Source organism: Quercus suber, unplaced genomic scaffold (genome assembly GCF_002906115.3).
Source record: "Quercus suber isolate HL8 unplaced genomic scaffold, Cork oak 2.0 scaffold_145, whole genome shotgun sequence".
In the NCBI taxonomy this organism is placed as follows: Eukaryota; Viridiplantae; Streptophyta; class Magnoliopsida; order Fagales; family Fagaceae; genus Quercus; species Quercus suber.
Genome location: NW_027069606.1, coordinates 172,051 through 193,998, shown reverse-complemented (window position 1 = coordinate 193,998; position 21,948 = coordinate 172,051). Strand labels below are relative to the sequence as shown.

Below are 21,948 nucleotides of genomic sequence, written 5' to 3'. Positions count from 1 at the left end.
AGTCCCCACAACTTAATCAATTTATCATTACACAAGTTAGATAACATTATACAATGACATAATAAATCAATAACACAAGTCAATTTCATTAAATTTAGCCCAATTGAACAAAATCCCCAATTTCATGTAGTTTCAAGCCCTAGAATTTCAAAATTTTCCCAAGTCACAAATTTAATCAAATTAAAGTATGAGAATCATGTTAATATCGTCTAGATACAAAAAACCAATGATCAAATGTGAAAGAAAACAACTTAATAATCAAAAACCCCAAAAAGCTTAGGTTTGAAAATTTCAACAAAAATGCATGAAAATTGTGAAGAAACTGAAAAGAAGGGGTAAAAGGGTCTTACCTGCACTTAAAGACAAAGAAACTTGAGAAAAATTAGGAAGAAAACGACAAAATAGGCTCAGATTGGATCGGTCGAGCAAGAACAGTGAGAGAGCTTTTGAAAAGATTTGAAAGGTGTGGAGAATGAGAGAAAAACCTTTTTAAAAACTCACTGACCGATTTTTTATCAGTCAAAAATTAGACTCGATCAATTGAAAAGCAACTTTGATCGATCCAGCACCAATCGAGTGCCGATCGAGCCAGGCAGATTGTAACCAAAGTTTTTATCGCATTTTCGATCGATCAAGCAACAAGTTCAATTAATCGAAAATTTGGAAAAATAAGATTTTTGAAAAACAGATAGTAAACACATTTTCTATTAAAATCAAGGAACATTTAATCTTGGATGGCCACAACAAGGATCACACACAATATCATGTACTAAGTTTAGCAAGGAATAACTTGTGTAATGTGTGCAACTAGCAATAGCATGAGATACATGTGACGTAATAAGTAAATAGTGATTAATCACAATTTCTACAAAATTCATCACATAAGTTTAAAGGTGACTATCACCTAAAGAATTACATCATGTAACTTTCTTGATTTGTCTCTTAAGTCATAATGTACACACCAATTTTATTTCAATTTGAATTTATTATAGCTCAATAATGTACACACCAATTTTATTATTTAAACCAAGGCTGCACCTTATGTTCTTTTTGTGCATGTGCTACATTTTCTCGAGTACAAAATCATATGATATGCACTAAGGTATTCATGATTGGCTAGTAAACAATGGTGAGATGGTTATTTATGCATTTCTCTTTTTTTAGTCCTTAGAATCAAAAGCATGTGACTTCAAGATTAAGATCATGCGATCAAAAACTATAAACAACTCCCACACAACATGCACTACAAAGATAAAACTAGTAAAGTGCAGTAAAATAAGCTTATCCAAGATAAACAAGGTATGTAAACATGAAATGTGTATGAAGGTAACCCTAAATGTGTATGAAGGTAAACACCTCTAGATCTCATAAGAGATTCACACACACAACATATCAACAACCTCTAAAACGTGGCTAGGGTTTTTCCTTTTATACTTGAAGCAAAACATAAAACCCTACACGTCATATGGGCTTGGGTTGAGTTGGAAATTCTGTAGAAAAAATAATCTACATGAGGTTCAATCGATCGAGTCTAATTTTCGATCAATTGAGCCTTGCAGATTTAGTCCAGTAAATTCTACAATCACTCGATTCTAACTTTACACATAAGCACACTTTGAGCAACCTAAATCTAGTCTCTAAGTTTTGATCATGGTTTTCCAACACATTACACATTGAAGATCTAATACTTTTAGTTCCTAAAGTCTTAGAACCTAACATTACTAATAACAGGATTTTCTTAATTGAGTTTCAATATTTTGCGTACCAAAATACTCTCAAATTCATATGTTTAGAAGGTTTAAATAGTATGGTTAGATAGGTAAAAGTACTAATTTCAACACTCCTAAACTTGAGATAAATTTAAAAAATAAGTTTTTTGCCTCTATCTCTCTCTCACGTAAGTTTAGCTAGCTTATTTTAATTCAATGATAATCCTTTATTCATATTTCTTAAAATTAGGCGCTTCCATCTCTACCCTAAAATCAAACATAAATAAATATCTCTCTTCCTTTGTTTAATCTTTTTATATATATATATATATATATGTATGTATTTATATATGTATGTATGTATCTTTTTTTTCTCAGATGAAGGAATAGTCATTTCTTACAATTAATGGAAAAAAAAAAAAAATATCGTTTTATTGCTCATATGATTTTGATTGTCTTATATGATTTTAAGTTGCATCTTTCTCTTTTACTTTTCTGAAAAAATTTTGACACTAAACCAAAAATAAAAAGTCTTAGTTCACGCTTGAAGCGTGTGTGGTGAGGTTAGTGTGTGTCTTAAACAAAGGGAAATCAATTAAAATTTAATGATTAGGAGATTAACAAATTTTGGGAGAAAATAGAGAACAATTAAGGAGAATTACAAAATTTATGTATAGTACCTTAGGTGCTGTTTTTTGGATTCCATTCTTAAGATTCTACCATATGGCTACTTAACTAAAAAATACACTTTTATTCCATGAGAAAAAAGTCATATGGTAGGATTTTAAGAGGGGAATTTAAGGAACAGCACCTAAGTACTGTACCTAAGTCTTTCCTTAAGGAGAAACTTATGTATCCCTGCTATGATTTAATCTGGTAGAATTGTATTGTTGTGTGAAAGATGTGTAATGGATCTCCACCACTAGTCACAACTTTCAAAAGGGAAGTATTAAAAAAATAAATAAAAATAACTATCTCTGAACTTAATCTCCTAGGCACAATATAAAAACTAGTGGATTGTTTTGTTTTTGGATTGAGTCAAAATAGAACCAGGTCACTTTACTCTTATTTAATTTAATTTAATTTCATATTTTAATTGAGCAAAAAGTTAGAATTTGGAACAAGATTGTGCATGGTGAGACCATTATAAAAGAATGTTCAAATTAAGAGAAAATTAGCCAGACATGTGAGTTCCAAATATTAAAAATTCTTTTCATATATGCTAACATATATACAAGTTTTTTTTTTTTTAAATGGTAGAAATTAGTGGTGCCATGAGTGTCACTGACACAATATGCATATACAATGCAGATTGTATGATAGACATAATTTAATTTAATTTTCAAATGATCATGTCATTCTTCCCAATTGAGATTAGGTTACAAATTAAGTAAAATCGAGATTCATAGTAAATGTGATTGTCAAAAGAGTGATATAGACGTCATGCATGAATACAGCTTAAGATTCTCTTATATGGAATCCATAATAGTATTCATCATTGTTGAGGTTTTACTCCAAATACCCTTGGGCAGTTAGGCTTACTAGGATCTGGGCCCTCAATTTATTTGTATTCTGGATTAGGGCCTACAATGGGAGACCCCTAGTGTGACCTTTTTCCATGATGAATTGTACCCTGGCCTAATTTATTGTTAGATAGCCTTGGGTTGTGCGCAACTGAGGGGACTCCCCGACTGTGGAGCTACCCGTCTGAGGTCCCAGTAAGACCCTAGTGATCCCCCAATTGTGTTCTCACTTTCTCTCATGTATCATTTCCCCAATTTTTGTTCCAACCCCTAATTTGGTTTTCCTTCCCACTTTTTGTACCCTCCCTTTGGTGGATCCCTCGTGATAACAAAATATTCCATACATGTTGTGGGTCCTACCGCCTTTAGGGTTTAAATGGATTTTTGAGCTTGTAACACTATTTCAGTCTATCAAATCATTCATAAGGGGTGGGACTCAAAATCTTGACATTGGGAAAATCACCTAGTAACTTGTGCCAAATACCAATTTTGTTCTGGCAATGCATCTATCCTTGTGTTACTCTTTGTCCTCGGCATGGCTGGTCGTCCTTGGTGAGGCTTTTTGTGGAATTAGTTTCTGGACCATGTCCTTATAACCAAATCCTAATGGACCAGGCCCCTTCCTTTTTTCACATCACAAACATCATAATACGCATATAAATCACAAATATTATTATTATTCGTTTAGCCTTGTTGATTAGTTCAAAGGTTTTCTTTTATTGACTTTTAGCATGTACCAAAACATTAGGATCAATACACCAATTGGAGCACCAGAAGCATGATATTAAGTGCATGTCATGATATTTGACAAAAGAGTGTTATATAGGCACTGAAATTTCCATTTTACATCATCAAACCCCATAAGAAAAATTCAACAACACTTAGAAGAACACTTGAGTTCTATACTTCTATTTAGACGGACTAATCCATAAAGCTCGTGAGGTGCGAGCGTGGTGTGATGAGAACTTCAAGTGGGGTGGCTTTCAAGTTTGTGAGTCCAAAGCTCTCAGTCATGTCAACCTTTACATTCGAGGGAGTAGAAATGTCATACATGTGTAAAAAACTAGCAAGTGCTAAGTGCACCATTTGAACTCCAAAAGATGCTCCAAGGCATATTCTTCTACCACTTCCAAATGGGATAAACTCAAAGTTTTGCCCCTTAAAATTAACATCCTTGTGGGTGGTGAGAAATCTTTCTGGCTTGAACTTTAATGGGTCTAACCATTTGTGATGGTCTGTTTGTATTTTCCAAAGGTTTGGGATTAGCCGGGTGCCTTTTGGGACATGATAACCACCTATGGTGCAGTCCTCGGTGAATTCACGTGGTGCTGATAATGGTGCCGCAGGATACAAACGTAAAGTCTCTTTAACTATGGCTTGGAGGTACACCAACTTATTTATGTCCGACTCGTTTACAATACTTTCCTTGCCCACTTGATCATCAACCTCATCTTGGGCCTTTTTCAATACATGGCGGTTATTCAGCAATAGTGATGTTGCCCAAGTTAAGTTTACTACAGTGGTGTCATTTCCACCTGCAATCAAATTCTGCAAAATGAAAATTGTTATTCATGTCCAAATGATACTGTGAAACAAAGCAACCCGTATCGTTTTAGTGGTTTAAAAACACAACAATATTATAGGCATGACAAATTTTATAAATGTTTTCACATTTTTAATGTGATAGATTGTGTTTAGTGCAAAAATACTTTCATTACTACCATGATATCACTTTTTATCATATATCAATAATGTGAAATTTAGGACCGTTTGGTTTAGAGATAGCTTAGTTTTCATATCTCAGTTTTTATGAATCAGTTTTCAAAATTCATAACTCATAACTCAGTTTTTAAAAACACCAACTTGCTATTTCCTATTTCCATCACTTTAATTTAAATTTTTGAGTTTTGAGTGATGGAAACAAGTGTTGAAAACTAAGTCAAACATAAAAAAATTTTGCAGGACCCACGTATTTTGAGAACTCAATTATAAAAACTGAGTGATATAATCCAAAAATTCACTCATTCAAACAGGCACTTATTGTGTATTTAGACACATTGATTATAACATAAGTCATATAAACTTATTATTTTCTACTTTTTAAGAGAGAAAGCACGCATACCAAACATGTGGCTTTGTTGACTGTGTTAGGATCATAACCTCCTAGGTTTGCTCCATCAGTGACTGAAAGCATTACATCCATGAAATCCTGCTCTTTAGTTTCACCGGAGGCTCTCTTTCGCTTATGCTCTTCCAACCATTCCCTAAGAATGCTATCAATCTCTTTTGCAGTTCTCTTCATGGCCTTTTCATGTCTACCCAAATCCAACCACCTAAGATATGGAATTGCATCCGACACCACAAACAAACCCAGAAAATGAAAGAAATTCCGCACTGCCTTTTGGCAGCATCGTGCCTCTTTTTCATGATCAACATCATGATTAACACCAAAGTACCACTCTCCGGCGATCATTCTAAGAATCACATTGAGACTCATGTCCCCAAACCATTGCTTCAACTCCACTAAAATTTGGCCTGACCCATCCTTTTCCTTGGTCCATCGTTTGTATAGACCTTTCAAGAACATCTCAACTTCAGAGACTCGAATAGAGGCAAGCTGGTCAAGCCGATGGATTGATAGTAGCTCTAACGTGATTATTTTATGCAATTCACGCCAATAGGGACCATGGGGTGTAAATCCAACCATGGCATAGTTATAGCCCATGTGTTTTGCGGCTACTAAATTTAATAGGCCACAAACTGGATGACCCCTTGTGATTTAAACTAATTAATTAATTAGCCAAGTTGTTAATTAATCAATTAATCATGCAAACGCGTGGAAGCACAAACAAATCACCAATAAACTAAATAAGCAACGGAAAATAAATAACACAGTGATTTGTTTACGAATGGGGAAAACCTTTGCGGCAAAAACCCCATCAGGTGATTTTCAGATCACCACTCCCAAAACTCCACTATTATCAAATCAAGCGGTTACAAGTAAAGGAATCCTAAGTACCTTACCAACTTACAGTTGAACCCTTACCCCAATACCCAATTGGACTTGATCTTCCCACCTTTGATGCACGGCTCCCAAGTACGTGACTAACTAATGCGCGAATCCTAGTACGCGACTTCAAACACCAACTTAGAAGAAGAGGTTGGCTGTAAAGTTCTTCAGTTCATCCTACACGATGAAGATCAGGAAAATACTTGGTCACAAAACCCTTTGGTGCAAAATACACAGCAACTTCTTCAGAGAAGATGAACTAGGTCAAGAACTTCATCTTTGATCACAATTTGCTTGAACAGAGATTGCTTAATACTTTTGCAACTTGTGTACATCTTGACGGCTCTTAACACAATCCTTTTATATGTTTAGGGTTTGGAGAAAAGAAGGCCCAAAAGCCTATTCACGGATCCCAAGGAAATCATACAAGAAAATCTAATTTTGTAATTCTCGAAAAATAACAGGTGTCGAGGAGCTATCGAGCAGGTGTCAAGATTTAATGAATTTGCACTTCAGCTTTTTTCTCTGGACAGACTTGATGACCTCAACACTTGATCTTGAAACCTTGTTTCTTGAAATATTAAAAACACCTAGAACTACCCAATTATAAGTAGAGTGCGTTTTGTCAAAGGATTAGCCAATTTACATAAATAAGTGACATATGTTCTTAATAAGTGAAAACACATATGTCCTAACAAAATTGGATCGCGATGACACGGCCAAGTCGTTGGTGGTGAAGCACTCTTTGGCCATGTTCCAACTGCTCACCACCAAAGCTAGGTGCAATCCAAGCTTGATAGTAAAAATTGGTCCTTACTTGTCAGCGATGGCTCCCAAAGTTAGGTGAGGAGGTTGGGTTCCCCCTAACAGAGGGAGGTGACCAATTACAGGCCATGCACCAGGAGCAACAAGTACTGTTTTGGCTAGGCCAACTCTTGACCTCTTTAGAAGATAGTGGGAGAAAAGAATTAGAGCAATAAGTCCAGCTATGGCAGAATATAGGGAAGGTGAAAGAAAATCCATTTTAGGCTAAGGTTGCTGGAGTCCTATATATGGATATCTTTCTAATGAAATGTGTAAGCTTTTATAGACAAATATTTAGCTATTGAGGGCGTTTTGTGGATTAGTTTTTATTTTGGTACCATTAAGCTATCAGGGTGACTTAAGGTTGCACTAGCCGAATCAATATTAACCTAACCTTATCGTATTTAACTACCTAGTCTGGAATTCTGTAGACTTCATCAGTTCCAAGCCGAAGTGTACTTAAGAGAACCAAAAAAAAAAAAAAAAACCAGTTCCATGTCTAATCTATACTATGAAATTTGTAATTATAATATATACAACGCTCCACAGCGTTTGAATGTTTTGATTCTATTTAGCTGATCGATATCATAGTCTTGGTCATCCCCGTTGCAACAAATTCTTACTTCAAATAAGCTATAGTGTTCGGGCAATAGTTGATGGCATTATGTCATGTCTGTCAATTAGAAAAAGTCTAGTTATTTGTCCTTGTTTGTTATGAACTCTACTGGTTCAACACCTTGGGATATGATTTTTTTAGCATTGTCCATCTCCAATAGTTGATGGCATTATGTCATGTCTGCCAATTAGAAAAAGTCTAGTTATTTGTTCTTGTTTGTAATAAACTCTATTGGTTCTACACCTTGGGATATGATTATTTTAGCATTGTTTGGGGTCCTTCCTCAGTGCCATAAAATGAAGGTCACTAACACTTTGTATTATTCTTTGATAATTAATTTAAATATATTTGGTATTTTTCCTTTTCTTTCAACTCTAACGTATTTGACACCATCTTAATTTCCAAGCTTGCTTGAGAAGGAGATGAGAGAATAAAGGCTATGTAAATTCTAAGGAGAGAAAGTAATAAAGGAAAAGGTGGGGCCAAATAGCTGGTTCAATCATGTCATATAAAACAAGACTTTTATTATATAGTATATTAATATTAAGTGTAATGCAAAGACAAATTTAAATTCATATATAAACTAAGAAAAGGTAATTGAATTTAAAGAATAAAATAGGTTTTTTTTTATATTAAAAAAAATTCAAGTTACATGGGGCAAATAATGTAAAACTAAATTATTATTGAAAACAAAATTTAAAATATTTAATTATAAAAATAAATAATGAAAAAAACCTTTTGAAAATCTTCGTATTTAGTTCTAATCAAAATAGTATTCCAAATTTCAAAAAAATTGTTAGTCGAGTTTTACTTAGAGCAATATGTTTGTGATTTTATTGCATTTATTGCATGTCACTTGGTGTAAAGAGAGTATAGTTACTTAAATTAGGTTAGAGTATAATTTCTATCTTATATTAAAAAAAAAAAAAATTACTTAATCCAATCACGGTTTGCAATACCTAACTTTTATTATATAGTATATTTGGTGTATATTATGGACAGAATCCAAAATTGTGAAAAAATCTAATTAAATTCTAAATTGGAGTTTAATTTAGCGCTACGTGTCTCATCTAATTCTTAAATTTGTTTGTCAAATGAATTATTAGGTGCAAAAATCAAAGAGTCTAAATTTAATTAGATTCTAAATTGAATTTTAATTGAAATTCAATTTTGTGCCATATATCTTATCTAATTTTTTTTTATTTTTTGTGGCAAGTGAATTATTGGGCGAAAAAACCTAAGAATCTAATCCAATTAGATTCTAAATCATGTCTAATTTTACGTCATGTGTCTCATCTAATTTTTTAATTTGTGTGTCAAGTGAATTATTAGGTGCAAAAATTAAAGAGTCTAAATTCAATTAGACTCTAAATTGAATTTTAATTGAAATTCAATTTTATGCCATGTGTCTTATCTAATTTTTAAATTTTTGTGGCAAGTGAATTATTGGGTGCAAAATTTGAAAATTCTAGATCCAATTAAATTCTAAATCATTTATATATATATATATATATTAATAGCCAAAGTTGAGAGAAAATCTAATTAAATTATAAATTGGAGTCTAATTTTACGTCACGTGTCTCATCTAATTTTTAAATTTTTGTGTCATGTGAATTATTAGGTGCAAAACTCAAAGAGTCTAAATTCAATTAGATTCTAAATTGAATTTTAATTGAAGTTCAATTTTGTGCCATGTGTCTCATCTAATTTTTTTATTTTTTTTTATTTTTGTGGCACGTGAATTATTGAATGCAAAATCCAAAGAGTCTAGATCAAATTAGACTCTAAATCATATATATATATATATATATATTAAAATCCAAAACTAAAAGAAAATTCAATTAAATTCTAAATTGTGTCTCATCTAATTTTTAAAATTTTGTGTCAAGTGAATTATTAGGTGCAAAAATCAAAGAGTCTAAATTCAATTAGATTCTAAATTGAATTTTAATTGAAGTTTAATTTTGCACCATGTGTCCCATCTAATTTTTTATATAATGAGAAAAGTCCAGATCCTAATTTTTTATATATTGGGTACAAAAATCGAAAAGTCCAGATCCAATTAAATTCTAAATCATCTATATATATATATATATATAATGAGAAATCATTACTATGGGGATTTTTTTTCCCGCCGCAGGCTCTTTGTCTGCTTTGGGGAGCCAAACCCGCACGGTTTTGTTCTCAAGCGACGTGGGAGGTCAGGATTTTCACCTTTGAGGCTTGACACCTTAGTCCTACGGTAGGAGAAGCACCCCACTCATGCTTTATATGTGCTTGGCACTTGCATGAGTGCACCACTACTTTCAATCACTAAGATTGGCTGGACCAAGCTAAATGAAGCATCGGCCGACTGGGATGATGCTAAGATCAAGGCGAAAAACTTCAACAACAGGGCATTGGATGCCTTATTCAGTGCAGTCACCAATGAGGAGTTAAAGAAAATATCCTCCATTGAAACTGCAAAGGAAGCATGGACCATCCTCCAAACAACCTATGAAAGAACTAAGGCTATCAAGGATTCAAAGCTTCAAAGACTCACTACTAGCTTCAAAGAGATAAAGATGGAGGAGGATGAGTCGTTTGATGAGTTCTATGCCAAGCTCAAGGACATAGTGAACTCAGCCTTTAATCTTGGGAAAACCATTCTAGAACCCAAGATTGTGAAAAAGGTGCTCAGATCTCTACCCGAGAGATTCCATACCAAAATCACCACAATCGAGGAATCAAAGGACATTGACAAGATTCCTTTAACAAAGCTGGTTGGTAATCTGCAGACCTATGAGCTAGGATTAATAAGAATTGGCAAGTCGAGTAAGGGCAAGAGCATGGCATTGAAGGCCAAGAGCAATGATACTGATGAGTCTTTAGATGATGAGGATTCTAAGATGAAGTGCTACATTATGGGGCAACTCAAGAAGTTCATGAAGAATGCCAATGGGAGGGCTTCAACAAGGACCTTAGGCAATCCAGTTCTTCTCAGTTCAAGAGCCAAGACAAAGGGAAGAATGATACTAAGGATGACAATCAGTACACTGTTCCTTTAGGACCAAAGTGCTTTGGGTGTCAAGGCCTCAGTCACATGAAATAAGAGTGCCCCACATATCTCAAAACCATTGGCAAGAGCAAGGCACTTACTGCTACATTAAGCGACACTGAGCCCAAAGATGATTCTAACAATGAGGATGATAAAATCTTGAATGCCTTCATTGCCACTATCAATCCTACTGAAAGGATTGTCGAAGATTTGGATGAAGAAGAGGAATTGGTGAAATCTAAGTTTAAGAAGATGGATGAACAAGATGACATCCACACAGCCTATGCAAAGTTATACAAAGTCTTAGAAAAGCATGAGAAGTTGTATAGGTTGACCACCAAGAAGCTTAGTGATGTAGAGCTTAAGCCTGAAGAGATTTCCACAAAGTTTGATGAAGCTAATGAAACTATTGAAGCACTGAGGTTTGAGAATAACTTCTTGGCAGAGAAGATCAAGAAGCTTCAGGCAAAACTATTCCAAGTCAGAGCTCAACTGGAAAGAACTTCAAGTGCTAAGCTTGATGAAATGCTCAGTTTTCAGAAATCTGCTTCCTATCGAACTAGTTTAGGGTATGATTTCTCTTCTCCTAGTATTACTTCTGCTAGTTCTACTATTTTTGTTCCTTCTAGTAATAATGTTGAAATTGAGAACACTAATGTCAAAACTAATTTAGCTAGTAAGAACATAGACAAAGGTAAATCTATCTTAGGAGCACCCTCTAAGCAGGATAAGAAAGAAGCTAAAAACCCTAGGGCTAAGAAGGCTAACTCTCAAAAGCCTAAACAAAAGAAGCAGCATCTCTGTCATCATTGTGGAGCAGCCGGTCCTACTTAACCTAATTGCTATAAGTGGTTAGCCACTCAATAAAGCAATGGCATAATGGCATCGAGAAACCATAGTCAGTTTCCATCCTTTTTTGCTCCTCTTGGAGATCTTCTTAAAGCCCTCATGTTCCTTTCGAACTCGAACGATTTTTGAACAGTTTTTAGACCCCTTAGCCCAACCAGATTAGCCTAGTTAACTAGCCAAGTGATTAACTTAGTCAAATTATGCAAATCTAGGTTATATAATCATATCAAGAATATAAAGCAGCGAAAAAATAAATGACATAATGATATGATGACCCAGGAAACCACACGGTAAAAACCTGAAGAGGATTTGACCTAGCTATCCTCAAGGTAAACTTAAATCCACTATATGAAAGAATTGAAGTTCATACAAAAGGACTTACAAGCTCCCTCACTTGACTTCCTAATGCTACCCACTAGTAGAACTTACTGACACGACCACATGCAAGTTTCGAATCCACGGACTCCTTCTTTCTTGAATTCTCCACAAGATACAAGCACCCCTGCTTGTTTTTCTTTAAGCTTCAATGGCAGCAACTGAGTTGATCATCAATGTGTTGATAATATCTCTACCTTGAAAATCTTAAATTTATGTGAAGGAAAGCTCCTCAAGGATCTCACAAGAGATTCACACAAACAGCAAAAATATGAGCAACAATACAACCAGAGCAACTCTCAAAAACGTGGCTCGGGTTTTGCCTTATATACCTAGGGCAAAAACATAAAACCCAAAACATTTAATGAGATAGGGCTGAGTTGGAAATTCTGCAGAAAAAACATTCTGGCCGACTTTTAATCGATCGAGTCTAACTTTCGATCGATTGAGCTAGGCCGAAATGCACCACTGCATCTACAGCCTTTCGATTCCAACTTTACATGAATTACACAACTTTGAGCAAGCCTAAACAAGACTAAACATATTGTTTTGATCATGGTTTACCAACATTACACATTAGAGTTCTAAATACATAAATTCCTAAATCTTTAGAACCTAACAGTTTTAATTCTTCCCCCTCACTGCCAGATAAAGGATTTGCTAGATGGAATGGTTCTTCCAAGGTGTTGAAGGAAAAGGGCTCCAAGTGATTCTATCACTTCTTCTCTCTCTCCCTTCTTGTTTTTGTTTGCATTACTTATGTGTTTTGCTTTCTAGTTTTAACTCAGTCTAGTTTTTATGCTTTGCTTTATTTAACATGCTTTTGTTTGTTTTCAGTTTTTTTTTTTAATTTTATTTTTGATATAAAAATAAATAAATAAAATTGAAAAATAAAAAAAAATGTTAGGAAATATGTGATTCACTTGTTAGGAACATATGTCACTATTTTATGTAATTGGCTAATTCTTTGACAAAATACACTTTACTTGTATTTGGGTAAATCTAAGATATGTTTAATACTTCAAGAAAGTTTGTTTCAAGATCAAGTGTTGAAGCCATACAAGTCTGTCCAAGATTCAAGCTGAAAAGTGCAAGTTCATTAAAGCTCGACAGCTAGTATCTATCGAGCTTAAAGAGCTGTTCCAGCCCCGTGGCTCGATAGCTACTTGACAACTTCTCGACAGATGGCTATCTATCGAGGTTTATGAAAAACAGAATTTCAGTTCTATTTTGACTCTAATCCATGATTATGTGTTTGGACTTTCTTTTCTCATAACCCTAGACATATAAAAGGATTATTTTAAGGGCAGTCAAAGTGGACACAAGTTGCACAAGTGTTGAGCAAAGTTTATTCAAGCAAATTGTGACTGGAGACAGAATTTTCCCTAGTTCATTGTCCTTGTGTAGAAGTTGCTGTGTTCGTGCACCGTAGGGTTTTGTAACCAAGCATCTTCTTGATCTTCATCGTTTGGATGAATTAAAGAACTTTGCAGCTAACAACCTTCTCTAATTGGCGATTGAAGTCACCTACTAGGATCCACGCAATTAGTTAGTCACGTACTGGGAGTCGTGCATTACAAGGAGAGATTATCACTACAGAACAAGTCCAATTGGGTATTGGGGTAAGGGTTCAACTGTAGGTTAGTATAAGGTATTGGGATTCCTTTACTTGTAACCGCTTGTTGTGATAATAGTGGATTCTCGGGAGTGGTGACCTTAAAATCACTCAGTGGGGTTTCTGCCATGTTGGTTTTTCCCATTCATAATCAAATCATCGTGTCAATTTATTTTCCGCTGCATACTTAGTTTAATTGGTGATTTGTTTGTGCTACCATGCTTTTGCATGTTAATTTGATTAATTAATTAAACTTGGCTAATTAATCAATTAATTCATCACAGGGGTTCAGTACATTTTTAGCCTATCAAGTGGTATCAAAATAGGCATACTCTGATTAGGGTTAATCTTTGCCGTGTTGATCCATTGACTCCTGTTTGTCATGGATAGAGGATAATCATTAATTATACCTCCTTTATTTGATGACACTAACTATGCATACTGGAAAGTACGCATAAGAGCTTTCTTGCAGTCTTTAGATGAGAAGGTGTGGCAAGCTGTAGAGATTGGCTAAACCAAGCCAAAAGAAGCATCGGTCGATTGGGATGATGCTAAGATCAAGGCGACAAATTTCAATAGCAGAGCACTGAATTCCTTATTCAATGTGGTCACCAATGAGGAATTCAAGAAGATGTCCTCTATTGAAACAGTTAAGGAAGCATGGACCATCCTCCAGACAACTTATAAGGGAACAAAGGCTGTCAAGGACATGAAGCTTCAAAGGCTCACTACTAACTTCAAAGAGATAAAGATGGAGGATGATGAGTCGTTTGATGAGTTCTATGCCAAGCTCAAGGACATAGTGAACTTAGTTTTCAATCTTGGGGAAACCATTCCTAAACCCAAGATTGTGAGAAAGGTGCTCAGATCTCTACTCGAGAGATTCCATGCCAAGATCACCGCAATCGAGGAATCAAAAGACATTGACAAGTCAGGTAAGGGCAAGAGCATGACATTGAAGGCCAAAAGCAGTGACACTGATGAGTCATCAGATGATGAGGATTCTAAGATGAAGTCCTACATTACAAGGCAATTCAAGAAGTTCATGAAGAATGCCAATAGGAAGGGCTTCGACAAGGACTGTAGGCAATCTAGCTCCTCACAGTTCAAGAGCCAAGATAAAGGGAAGAATGATGCTAGGAATGGCTGTCAGTATACTGTTCCTTCAAGACCAAAGTGCTTTGGGTGTCAAGGTTTTGGCAATATGGAACAAAAGTGCCTTACATATCTCAAGATCATTGGGAAGAGTAAGGCACTTGCTGCTACCTTGAGTGACACCAAGCCTAAGGATGATTCCAATAATAAGGATGACGGAATTCTGAATGCCTTCATTGCCACTGTCAATCCTACTGAGGGGATTCTTGAAGATGTAGATGAAGAAGAAAAATTGGTGGAGTCCAAGTTTGAGAAGATGGATGAACAAGATGACATCCACACAACCTATGCAAAGTTGTACAAGGTGTCAAAAAAGCATGAGAAGTTGTATAGGTTGACCACCAAGAAGCTTAGTGATGTGGGGCTTGAGCGTGAAGAGCCTTCCACAAAGTTTAATGAATCTAATCAGACTACACTGAGGTTTGAGAACAACGTTTTGGCTAAGAAGATTAAGAAGCTTGAGGCAAAACTATTCCAAGTCAGAGCTCAGCTGGAAAGGACTTCAAGTGCAAAGCTTAACGAGATGCTCAGCATTCAGAAATCTGCTTCAGATCGAACCGGTTTAAGGTATGATTTCTCTTCTCCTAGTATTGCTTCTACTAGTACTACTGTTTTTGTTCCTCCTAGTAATAATGTTGAAATTAAGAACAATGCTGTTAAAACTAATTTAGCTAGTGAGAACATAGACAAAGGTAAATCTATCTTAGGAGCATCCCCTAAGCAGGATAAGAAAGAAGTTAAAAACCCTAGGGCTAAGAAGGCTAACTCTTAAAAGCTTAAATAAAAGAAGCAATATCTTTGTCATCATTGTGAAATTGCCAGTCATACTTGACCAAATTGCTATAAGTGGTTAGCTACTCAACAAAGCAATGGCATGATAGCATTTGGAAGCCAAAATCAGCTTCAATCCTCTCTTGCTCCCCTTGGAGATCTTCTCAAAGCCCTCATGTTCCTTTCGAACTTGAACAATTTTAATTCTTCTCCCTCACCATCGGATCAAGGATTTCCTAAACAGAAAGGTTCTTCCAAGGTGTGGAATGAAAAGGGCTCTAAGTGATTCTATCACTTTCTTCTCTCTCTTTGTGTTTTTGGTTTTGCATAACCTATGTGTTTGGCTTTTATTTTGAGTCAATCTAGTTTTATGTTTTGCTTTGTTTAACATGTTTTTATTTGTTTGTTTCAGTTTTGTTTATTTTGTTTTTGATATTAAAAAAAAAATTGAAAAATTAGAAAAATAAAAAAACAGTGTGTGTTATGTATACGTTGGTACTTGTGTACCTTGGATGGCCATTGAAATAAAATTTTCTAAACTTTGTATCTTTTGTAACTTAGATGAACATCTCTATGCACAACTAAACAAGTGAGCTTTGTGGCTCATGTTTATGATGAGTAAGATTAAGTAATCTCTTGTACTTAACACTCGTATCACTCTTTTTGAAGGGAAGGACTAGAAAATCCTAACAGAAAGGCATTGAAAGCTCGGAAATGTGTTAAAAACACAAGAGCAATTTAGACCCTTAATTAAAATTACGGCTCGATGGATTTTACACTAACTTAATACTAAGTGCGGAATAGTGTAAATGTGAGTAGATGAACACATAAGCTACTTTAATCTATAAACTAAGCAACACAGCAGTATAATGGAATATAAAAGAGTAGGGAAGAAAGATGCAAACACAGAAAACATCGAGACGTGTTTTCGAAGAGGAAACCGAAGGACTTGGGGAAAAACCTCTCCGCCGCCCTCCAAGCGGAAATCGATCCACTAGACAATCAGTTGGGATACATGGGTTAGCAAAAGACCCTCCAAGCCTAATCTACCTGATGCACCTAAGCCCTCCAAGCTCCTACTCCAATAAGACTTCTCGGAACCGTGTCTTGTATCCCACAATAAGCTCTATGTTGCATCTGCCATTCCAGGCTTCTTCTAATACTTTCCAGTAACACCAAAATGTCACTCAACACTCTTAAAGGGTGTGGTAAGTGTTTGGGCTATCAACCTCTCAATGGTGTGGAAATGGAGAGGGAAGGATTGAGGAGATACCACAAGCAAGTGTATAGAGAAAGGTGGGGATGACAATCTCTAATTCACAATGTGTTTGGCTAGGGTTTTTCTCTCTAAAGCATTCCTCAACAATTATGGGTAAAGAGGGTATATATAGGATAGGCACAGAAAGTGTGAGTCATTCAGTATAGGCTATTAGAGCAAATAGACTCACGGGTTTCTCACGGGAAGGCCTTACCCGCGAGATACTTGCGAGACACAGCTGTCTCCACCTGGCCTGATTCTTCGCATTCCAGCATGTACAGGGCACATGTTTCGCTTCCTGCCTCCAAATGCTTGAGTCTTCACACTCTCTCTTTATCATACAACCCTTACAACAAATCCCACAATATATACAAGATATAAACGATTGATAATAATTACAATCAAATTTGGCACGGAATAAAAGCCAACAAAATACATAGTTGTAAATAACAACTTTACAAGCATAAATAACCATCTCACCACTGTTGCCCGCCAATAATGAAATGACGTCTGTATGCTTCGGCATAGCAAAAGTGCAATATCAATGACATTTGTATGCTTCAACATAGCAAAATTGGAATATCAAATGCTTAACATAATTGGGTATTTCTTTTCTATCTCTTATATGCCCATGTATGATTCGCTTAAAAAGAAAAATATGCGAAGAAAAATCAAAATCAAAAGAATAAAAATGCTTTATATATGATTGCAAGCATGTATTTTAGGAAATGTGGGAGTTATAGGATGTACCTCGAAGGTGATAGTCCCCATCAAACAATTATGATTGTGTGTGAGTTCAGGTGTTTTTCTCATATCTCAAATCGTCATAACATGTATACACTTATGCAATCTCAAGATGTTTTTCACACACAACACGCAATATTCTTTACTACTCTTAATACATGTACAGGTACAATGTGATTTGGCCATCACAAAGTTTTACATATGTTAATGTATGCTTACTAAACTGTTTTGACTTATTTTTGAAATATAAAATTAGTTACACTTGTTTTGTGTGTGTGTGTGTGTTTTTAGGATCCATGTGCTTAAAATTGTTATTGAGAGATGATTTTGAGAGCTTAAAATGTTGATTGGATCATTGGTTGAGTTGCATGCTTGATTGCATTCATATCTGTGTTTTTCTCTTCTTGAAAAACTGTTTTTAAGCAATCTCGACAGCTTCTCGACACCTCCTTAACACATGGCTATCTATCGAGCTTTTCATCTTCTTCTTATCACAATCTCGATAGCTTCTTAATAGCTGATGGATTGATCGAGAAAACTCCTGTCTCCTCGATAACTTCTCGACAACTGGTGGATCGATCAAGCTTGTTTATTATCTCTTCTATTGAATTGTACCTCGACAGATCCTCAATAGCTGCATTTGTCGACATCTTTTATGCTTGAAACCTTCTCAACACCTCTATCTGTCGAGATTTACTAAACTACTATTTATTCGTTTAGTGCGATCTAATTGTCATTTTACTCAACATCTCTCTCGATCTATCCATCCTTTCACATCCCAAAACTCTCTCACTCACTCCAAACTTCTTCCTCAAGGTTTCTTCAAGGTTTTTCTAATTTTTTCTTCACTTGGTGAGTTTCTAATCTCTCATTTACATGCATTTCATGTTTTGAAACCTAGGTTTCAGGGTTTTTGAATAATTTTTGGGTTTTTCAAAATTGATGAGTTTTTGTTGAAATTTCGGTATGGGTTTTTGCCTAAATAAATTTAAAATCTCATACATTGCATCACATAAGCATTATAACAGTATTATCATGCATTTAGATGTGTGCAAATTGATTGTGTGTTGGTAGGATTGGATTAGGCTAAGCCCATGATGCTTTTTATATTGCATGTCACATGTTCATGCATTTTCCATGCATACATACTATCTTTTCAACATACTTGTTATATTTGAACTATGTTGGACTTTTCTAATTGACTCTCTCTCTCCCTCTCTTTTCCATTTACGTTAGCCTGTGTCTATGGCACCTAAACATAAGTCTACTCCGTCTTGGATCCCTTTTCGTTCTAGAGCATCCACTTCCTCTGATTCTACTCCATCACATATTCGGTTCTATGATAAGGATGCTTGTAAGGCCTTGTCGGAGAACTTTTCTCAACAAGGCATTCATTCTGAACGCCAATTCATTTTGGCGGATCCAAGAGTTTTACTCCAACATGCATGGATTTGAATTTTCAGTACCTTTCTTTCACACTCGCATTTGAGGTATGCGCTTTACTGTCACACCACAGCTTGTTGCAGATGTGCTCCGTGTCCCTAGGGTAGAGTTTCCTGACTACCTCGGTTGTGAGCGTCTGAGGATTGTGTCCAAAGATAAGCTCAAATCTACTTTCTGTGAGCTCCTTTCTAATTGGGGTAAGCATCAGTTCACTTACTATTCAGACTTTGCAAAAGGCCCTCGGTTTTTTAACATGGTTATGACTTTTTTTCTTCACCCTCTTTCTCACTATAACTCTATCACAGAGCCTCGTGCTCACTTTTTGTTGTCCCTTCTTGAGCATCTTACTATAGATTTTCCTTCTTACTTTATTCTTTCCATCTTAGATGTCTATAAGGATATGGCGTCCTGTGATAAGCTCATCTTTCCTTCTGTTATCACGAGGATTTTACGCCATTTTTCTATTCCCTTTCCAGCATCTGACCACTTTACCTATATTTATGCCATAGACGCCACTACCATTAAACGTAACAAGGCACAATTTAGGTCGAGGCAGTCTAGGTCAGTAGCTCCTCCCTCCTGTTCAGCTCCATCTCAATCTGTTCCATCCACATCCACTCATTCCTTTTCTATAGGCGATGTGACTCTAGGAGACATTATGACGCAACTTCAGCACATGGATGCTCACCTTGATACACTCTCCACTGAGCTGTATTAGGTGAACATTCATGTTGGCCGTATTGCACGACAACAGGCAGTCATGGGTGGCTTCGTTGATTCTCTTCCACGTACCGGAAATGTGTTAAAAACACAAGAGCAATTTAGACCCTTAATTAAAATTACGGCTCGATGGATTTTACACTAACTTAATACTAAGTGCGGAATAGTGTAAATGTGAGTAGATGAACACATAAGCTACTTTAATCTATAAACTAAGCAACACAGCAGTATAATGGAATATAAAAGAGTAGGGAAGAAAGATGCAAACACAGAAAACATCGAGACGTGTTTTCGAAGAGGAAACCGAAGGACTTGGGAAAAACCTCTCCGCCGCCCTCCAAGCGGAAATCGATCCACTAGACAATCAGTTGGGATACATGGGTTAGCAAAAGACCCTCCAAGCCTAATCTACCTGATGCACCTAAGCCCTCCAAGCTCCTACTCCAATAAGACTTCTCGGAACCGTGTCTTGTATCCACAATAAGCTCTATGTTGCATCTGCCATTCCAGGCTTCTTCTAATACTTTCCAGTAACACCAAAATGTCACTCAACACTCTTAAAGGGTGTGGTAAGTGTTTGGGCTATCAACCTCTCAATGGTGTGGAAATGGAGAGGGAAGGATTGAGGAGATACCACAAGCAAGTGTATAGAGAAAGGTGGGGATGACAATCTCTAATTCACAATGTGTTTGCTAGGGTTTTTCTCTCTAAAGCATTCCTCAACAATTATGGGTAAAGAGGGTATATATAGGATAGGCACAGAAAGTGTGAGTCATTCAGTATAGGCTATTAGAGCAAATAGACTCACGGGTTTCTCACGGGAAGGCTTACCCGCGAGATACTTGCGAGACACAGCTGTCTCCACCTGGCCTGATTCTTCGCATTCCAGCATGTACAGGCACATGTTTCGCTTCCTGCCTCCAAATGCTTGAGTCTTCACACTCTCTCTTTATCATACAACCCTTACAACAAATCCCACAATATATACAAGATATAAACGATTGATAATAATTACAATCAAATTTGGCACGGAATAAAAGCCAACAAAATACATAGTTGTAAATAACAACTTTACAAGCATAAATAACCATCTCATCTCTCTCTTATGTTTTGGCATTACTTGTTTGTTTTCAAGTTTTTGAGTCAATCTAGTTTTATGCTTTATGTGTTTTCTTTCATGTTTTTGTTTGGTTGCTTTTCAGTTTTTGCTTTATTTGTTTAAAAAAAATGAAAAATAAAATACAAAAACAGTGTGTATATGTGTGTATTGGTACTTGTGTACCTTAGATGGCCATTGAAACAAAGTTTTCTAAACTTTGTATCTCTTGTAGCTTAGATGAGCATTTTAATGCACAACTAAGCAATTGAGCTTTGTGGCTCATGTTGGTGATGAGTATGATTAACTAATCTTTTATACTTAACACTCATATCACTCTTTTTGACAAGAATGACTAGAAAATCCTAAGAGAAAGCTATAAATAACCATCTCATCACTAAAACCTGCCAATCATGTATAACATCTTTGTGATTGGCATAGCAAAATTGTGATGTTTTGGCTTACAGAATTGGGTATTTTCTTCTCTCTCTTATATGCCCATGCATGATATGTTCAAAAAGAAAATATGCAAAGAATACAAAAGCAAAAAGAATCAAAATGCTTTTAAAAATGATTGCAAGCATGTTTCTAGGAGATGCGGGAGTTATAGGATGTACCTCGAATGTGATAGTCCCCATCAAACAGTTATGATTGTGTGTAAGTGTATTAGATTTTCTCATATCTCAAATCGGCATAATATGAGAAACTTATGCACTCTTACTATGTTTCACACACAACATGCAAAATTCTTTGCTACTTTTAATACATGTGCAGGTACAATGTGATTTGACCATCACAAGGAATACATGTGTTAATATATGTTTACTAAATTGTCTTAACTTGTTTTTGAAATATAAAATTGGTTAGATTTGTTTTTTGTGTGTGTGTGTGTGTGTGTGTGTGTGTGTTTTTGGATCTATGCTTTTCATATATGTTGAGAGATGTTTTGAGAGCTTAAAATATTGATTGGATCCTTGTTTGAATAGCTTGCTTGTTGCATTCATCTCTTTATGTTTTTCCTCCTTAAAAAACTCATTTTCTTCAAGCTCGACAACTTCTCGACAGATCCTCAACAGTTTCTCTTTCTATTGAGCCTTCTTTCTTTTTTTTTCAATAGATCTCGATAAATTCTCGATCCATTGAGATTCTTAGATAGATGCTTGAGAGCTTCTTTGATCCATTGAGCCAAATTTCTGATCATTCTGTCTGCTCGATAGCTTCTC

At 35.7% G+C, this 21,948-nt stretch overlaps 1 protein-coding gene and 1 pseudogene across 1 annotated transcript; one reads left to right on the top strand and one right to left on the bottom strand.

Annotated features, from left to right (window-relative positions):
* Positions 1-4,067: 4,067 nt before the first annotated feature.
* LOC112012289 (cytochrome P450 CYP82D47-like) lies at positions 4,068-7,010 on the bottom strand (annotated as a pseudogene).
* A 7,159-nt stretch (positions 7,011-14,169) lies between these two features.
* Positions 14,170-15,465, top strand: LOC136068977 (uncharacterized). The gene has a single exon (XM_065776942.1). It carries the CDS (start codon positions 14,170-14,172, stop codon positions 15,463-15,465), a length of 1,296 nt encoding a protein of 431 aa, XP_065633014.1.
* Positions 15,466-21,948: the final 6,483 nt, after the last annotated feature.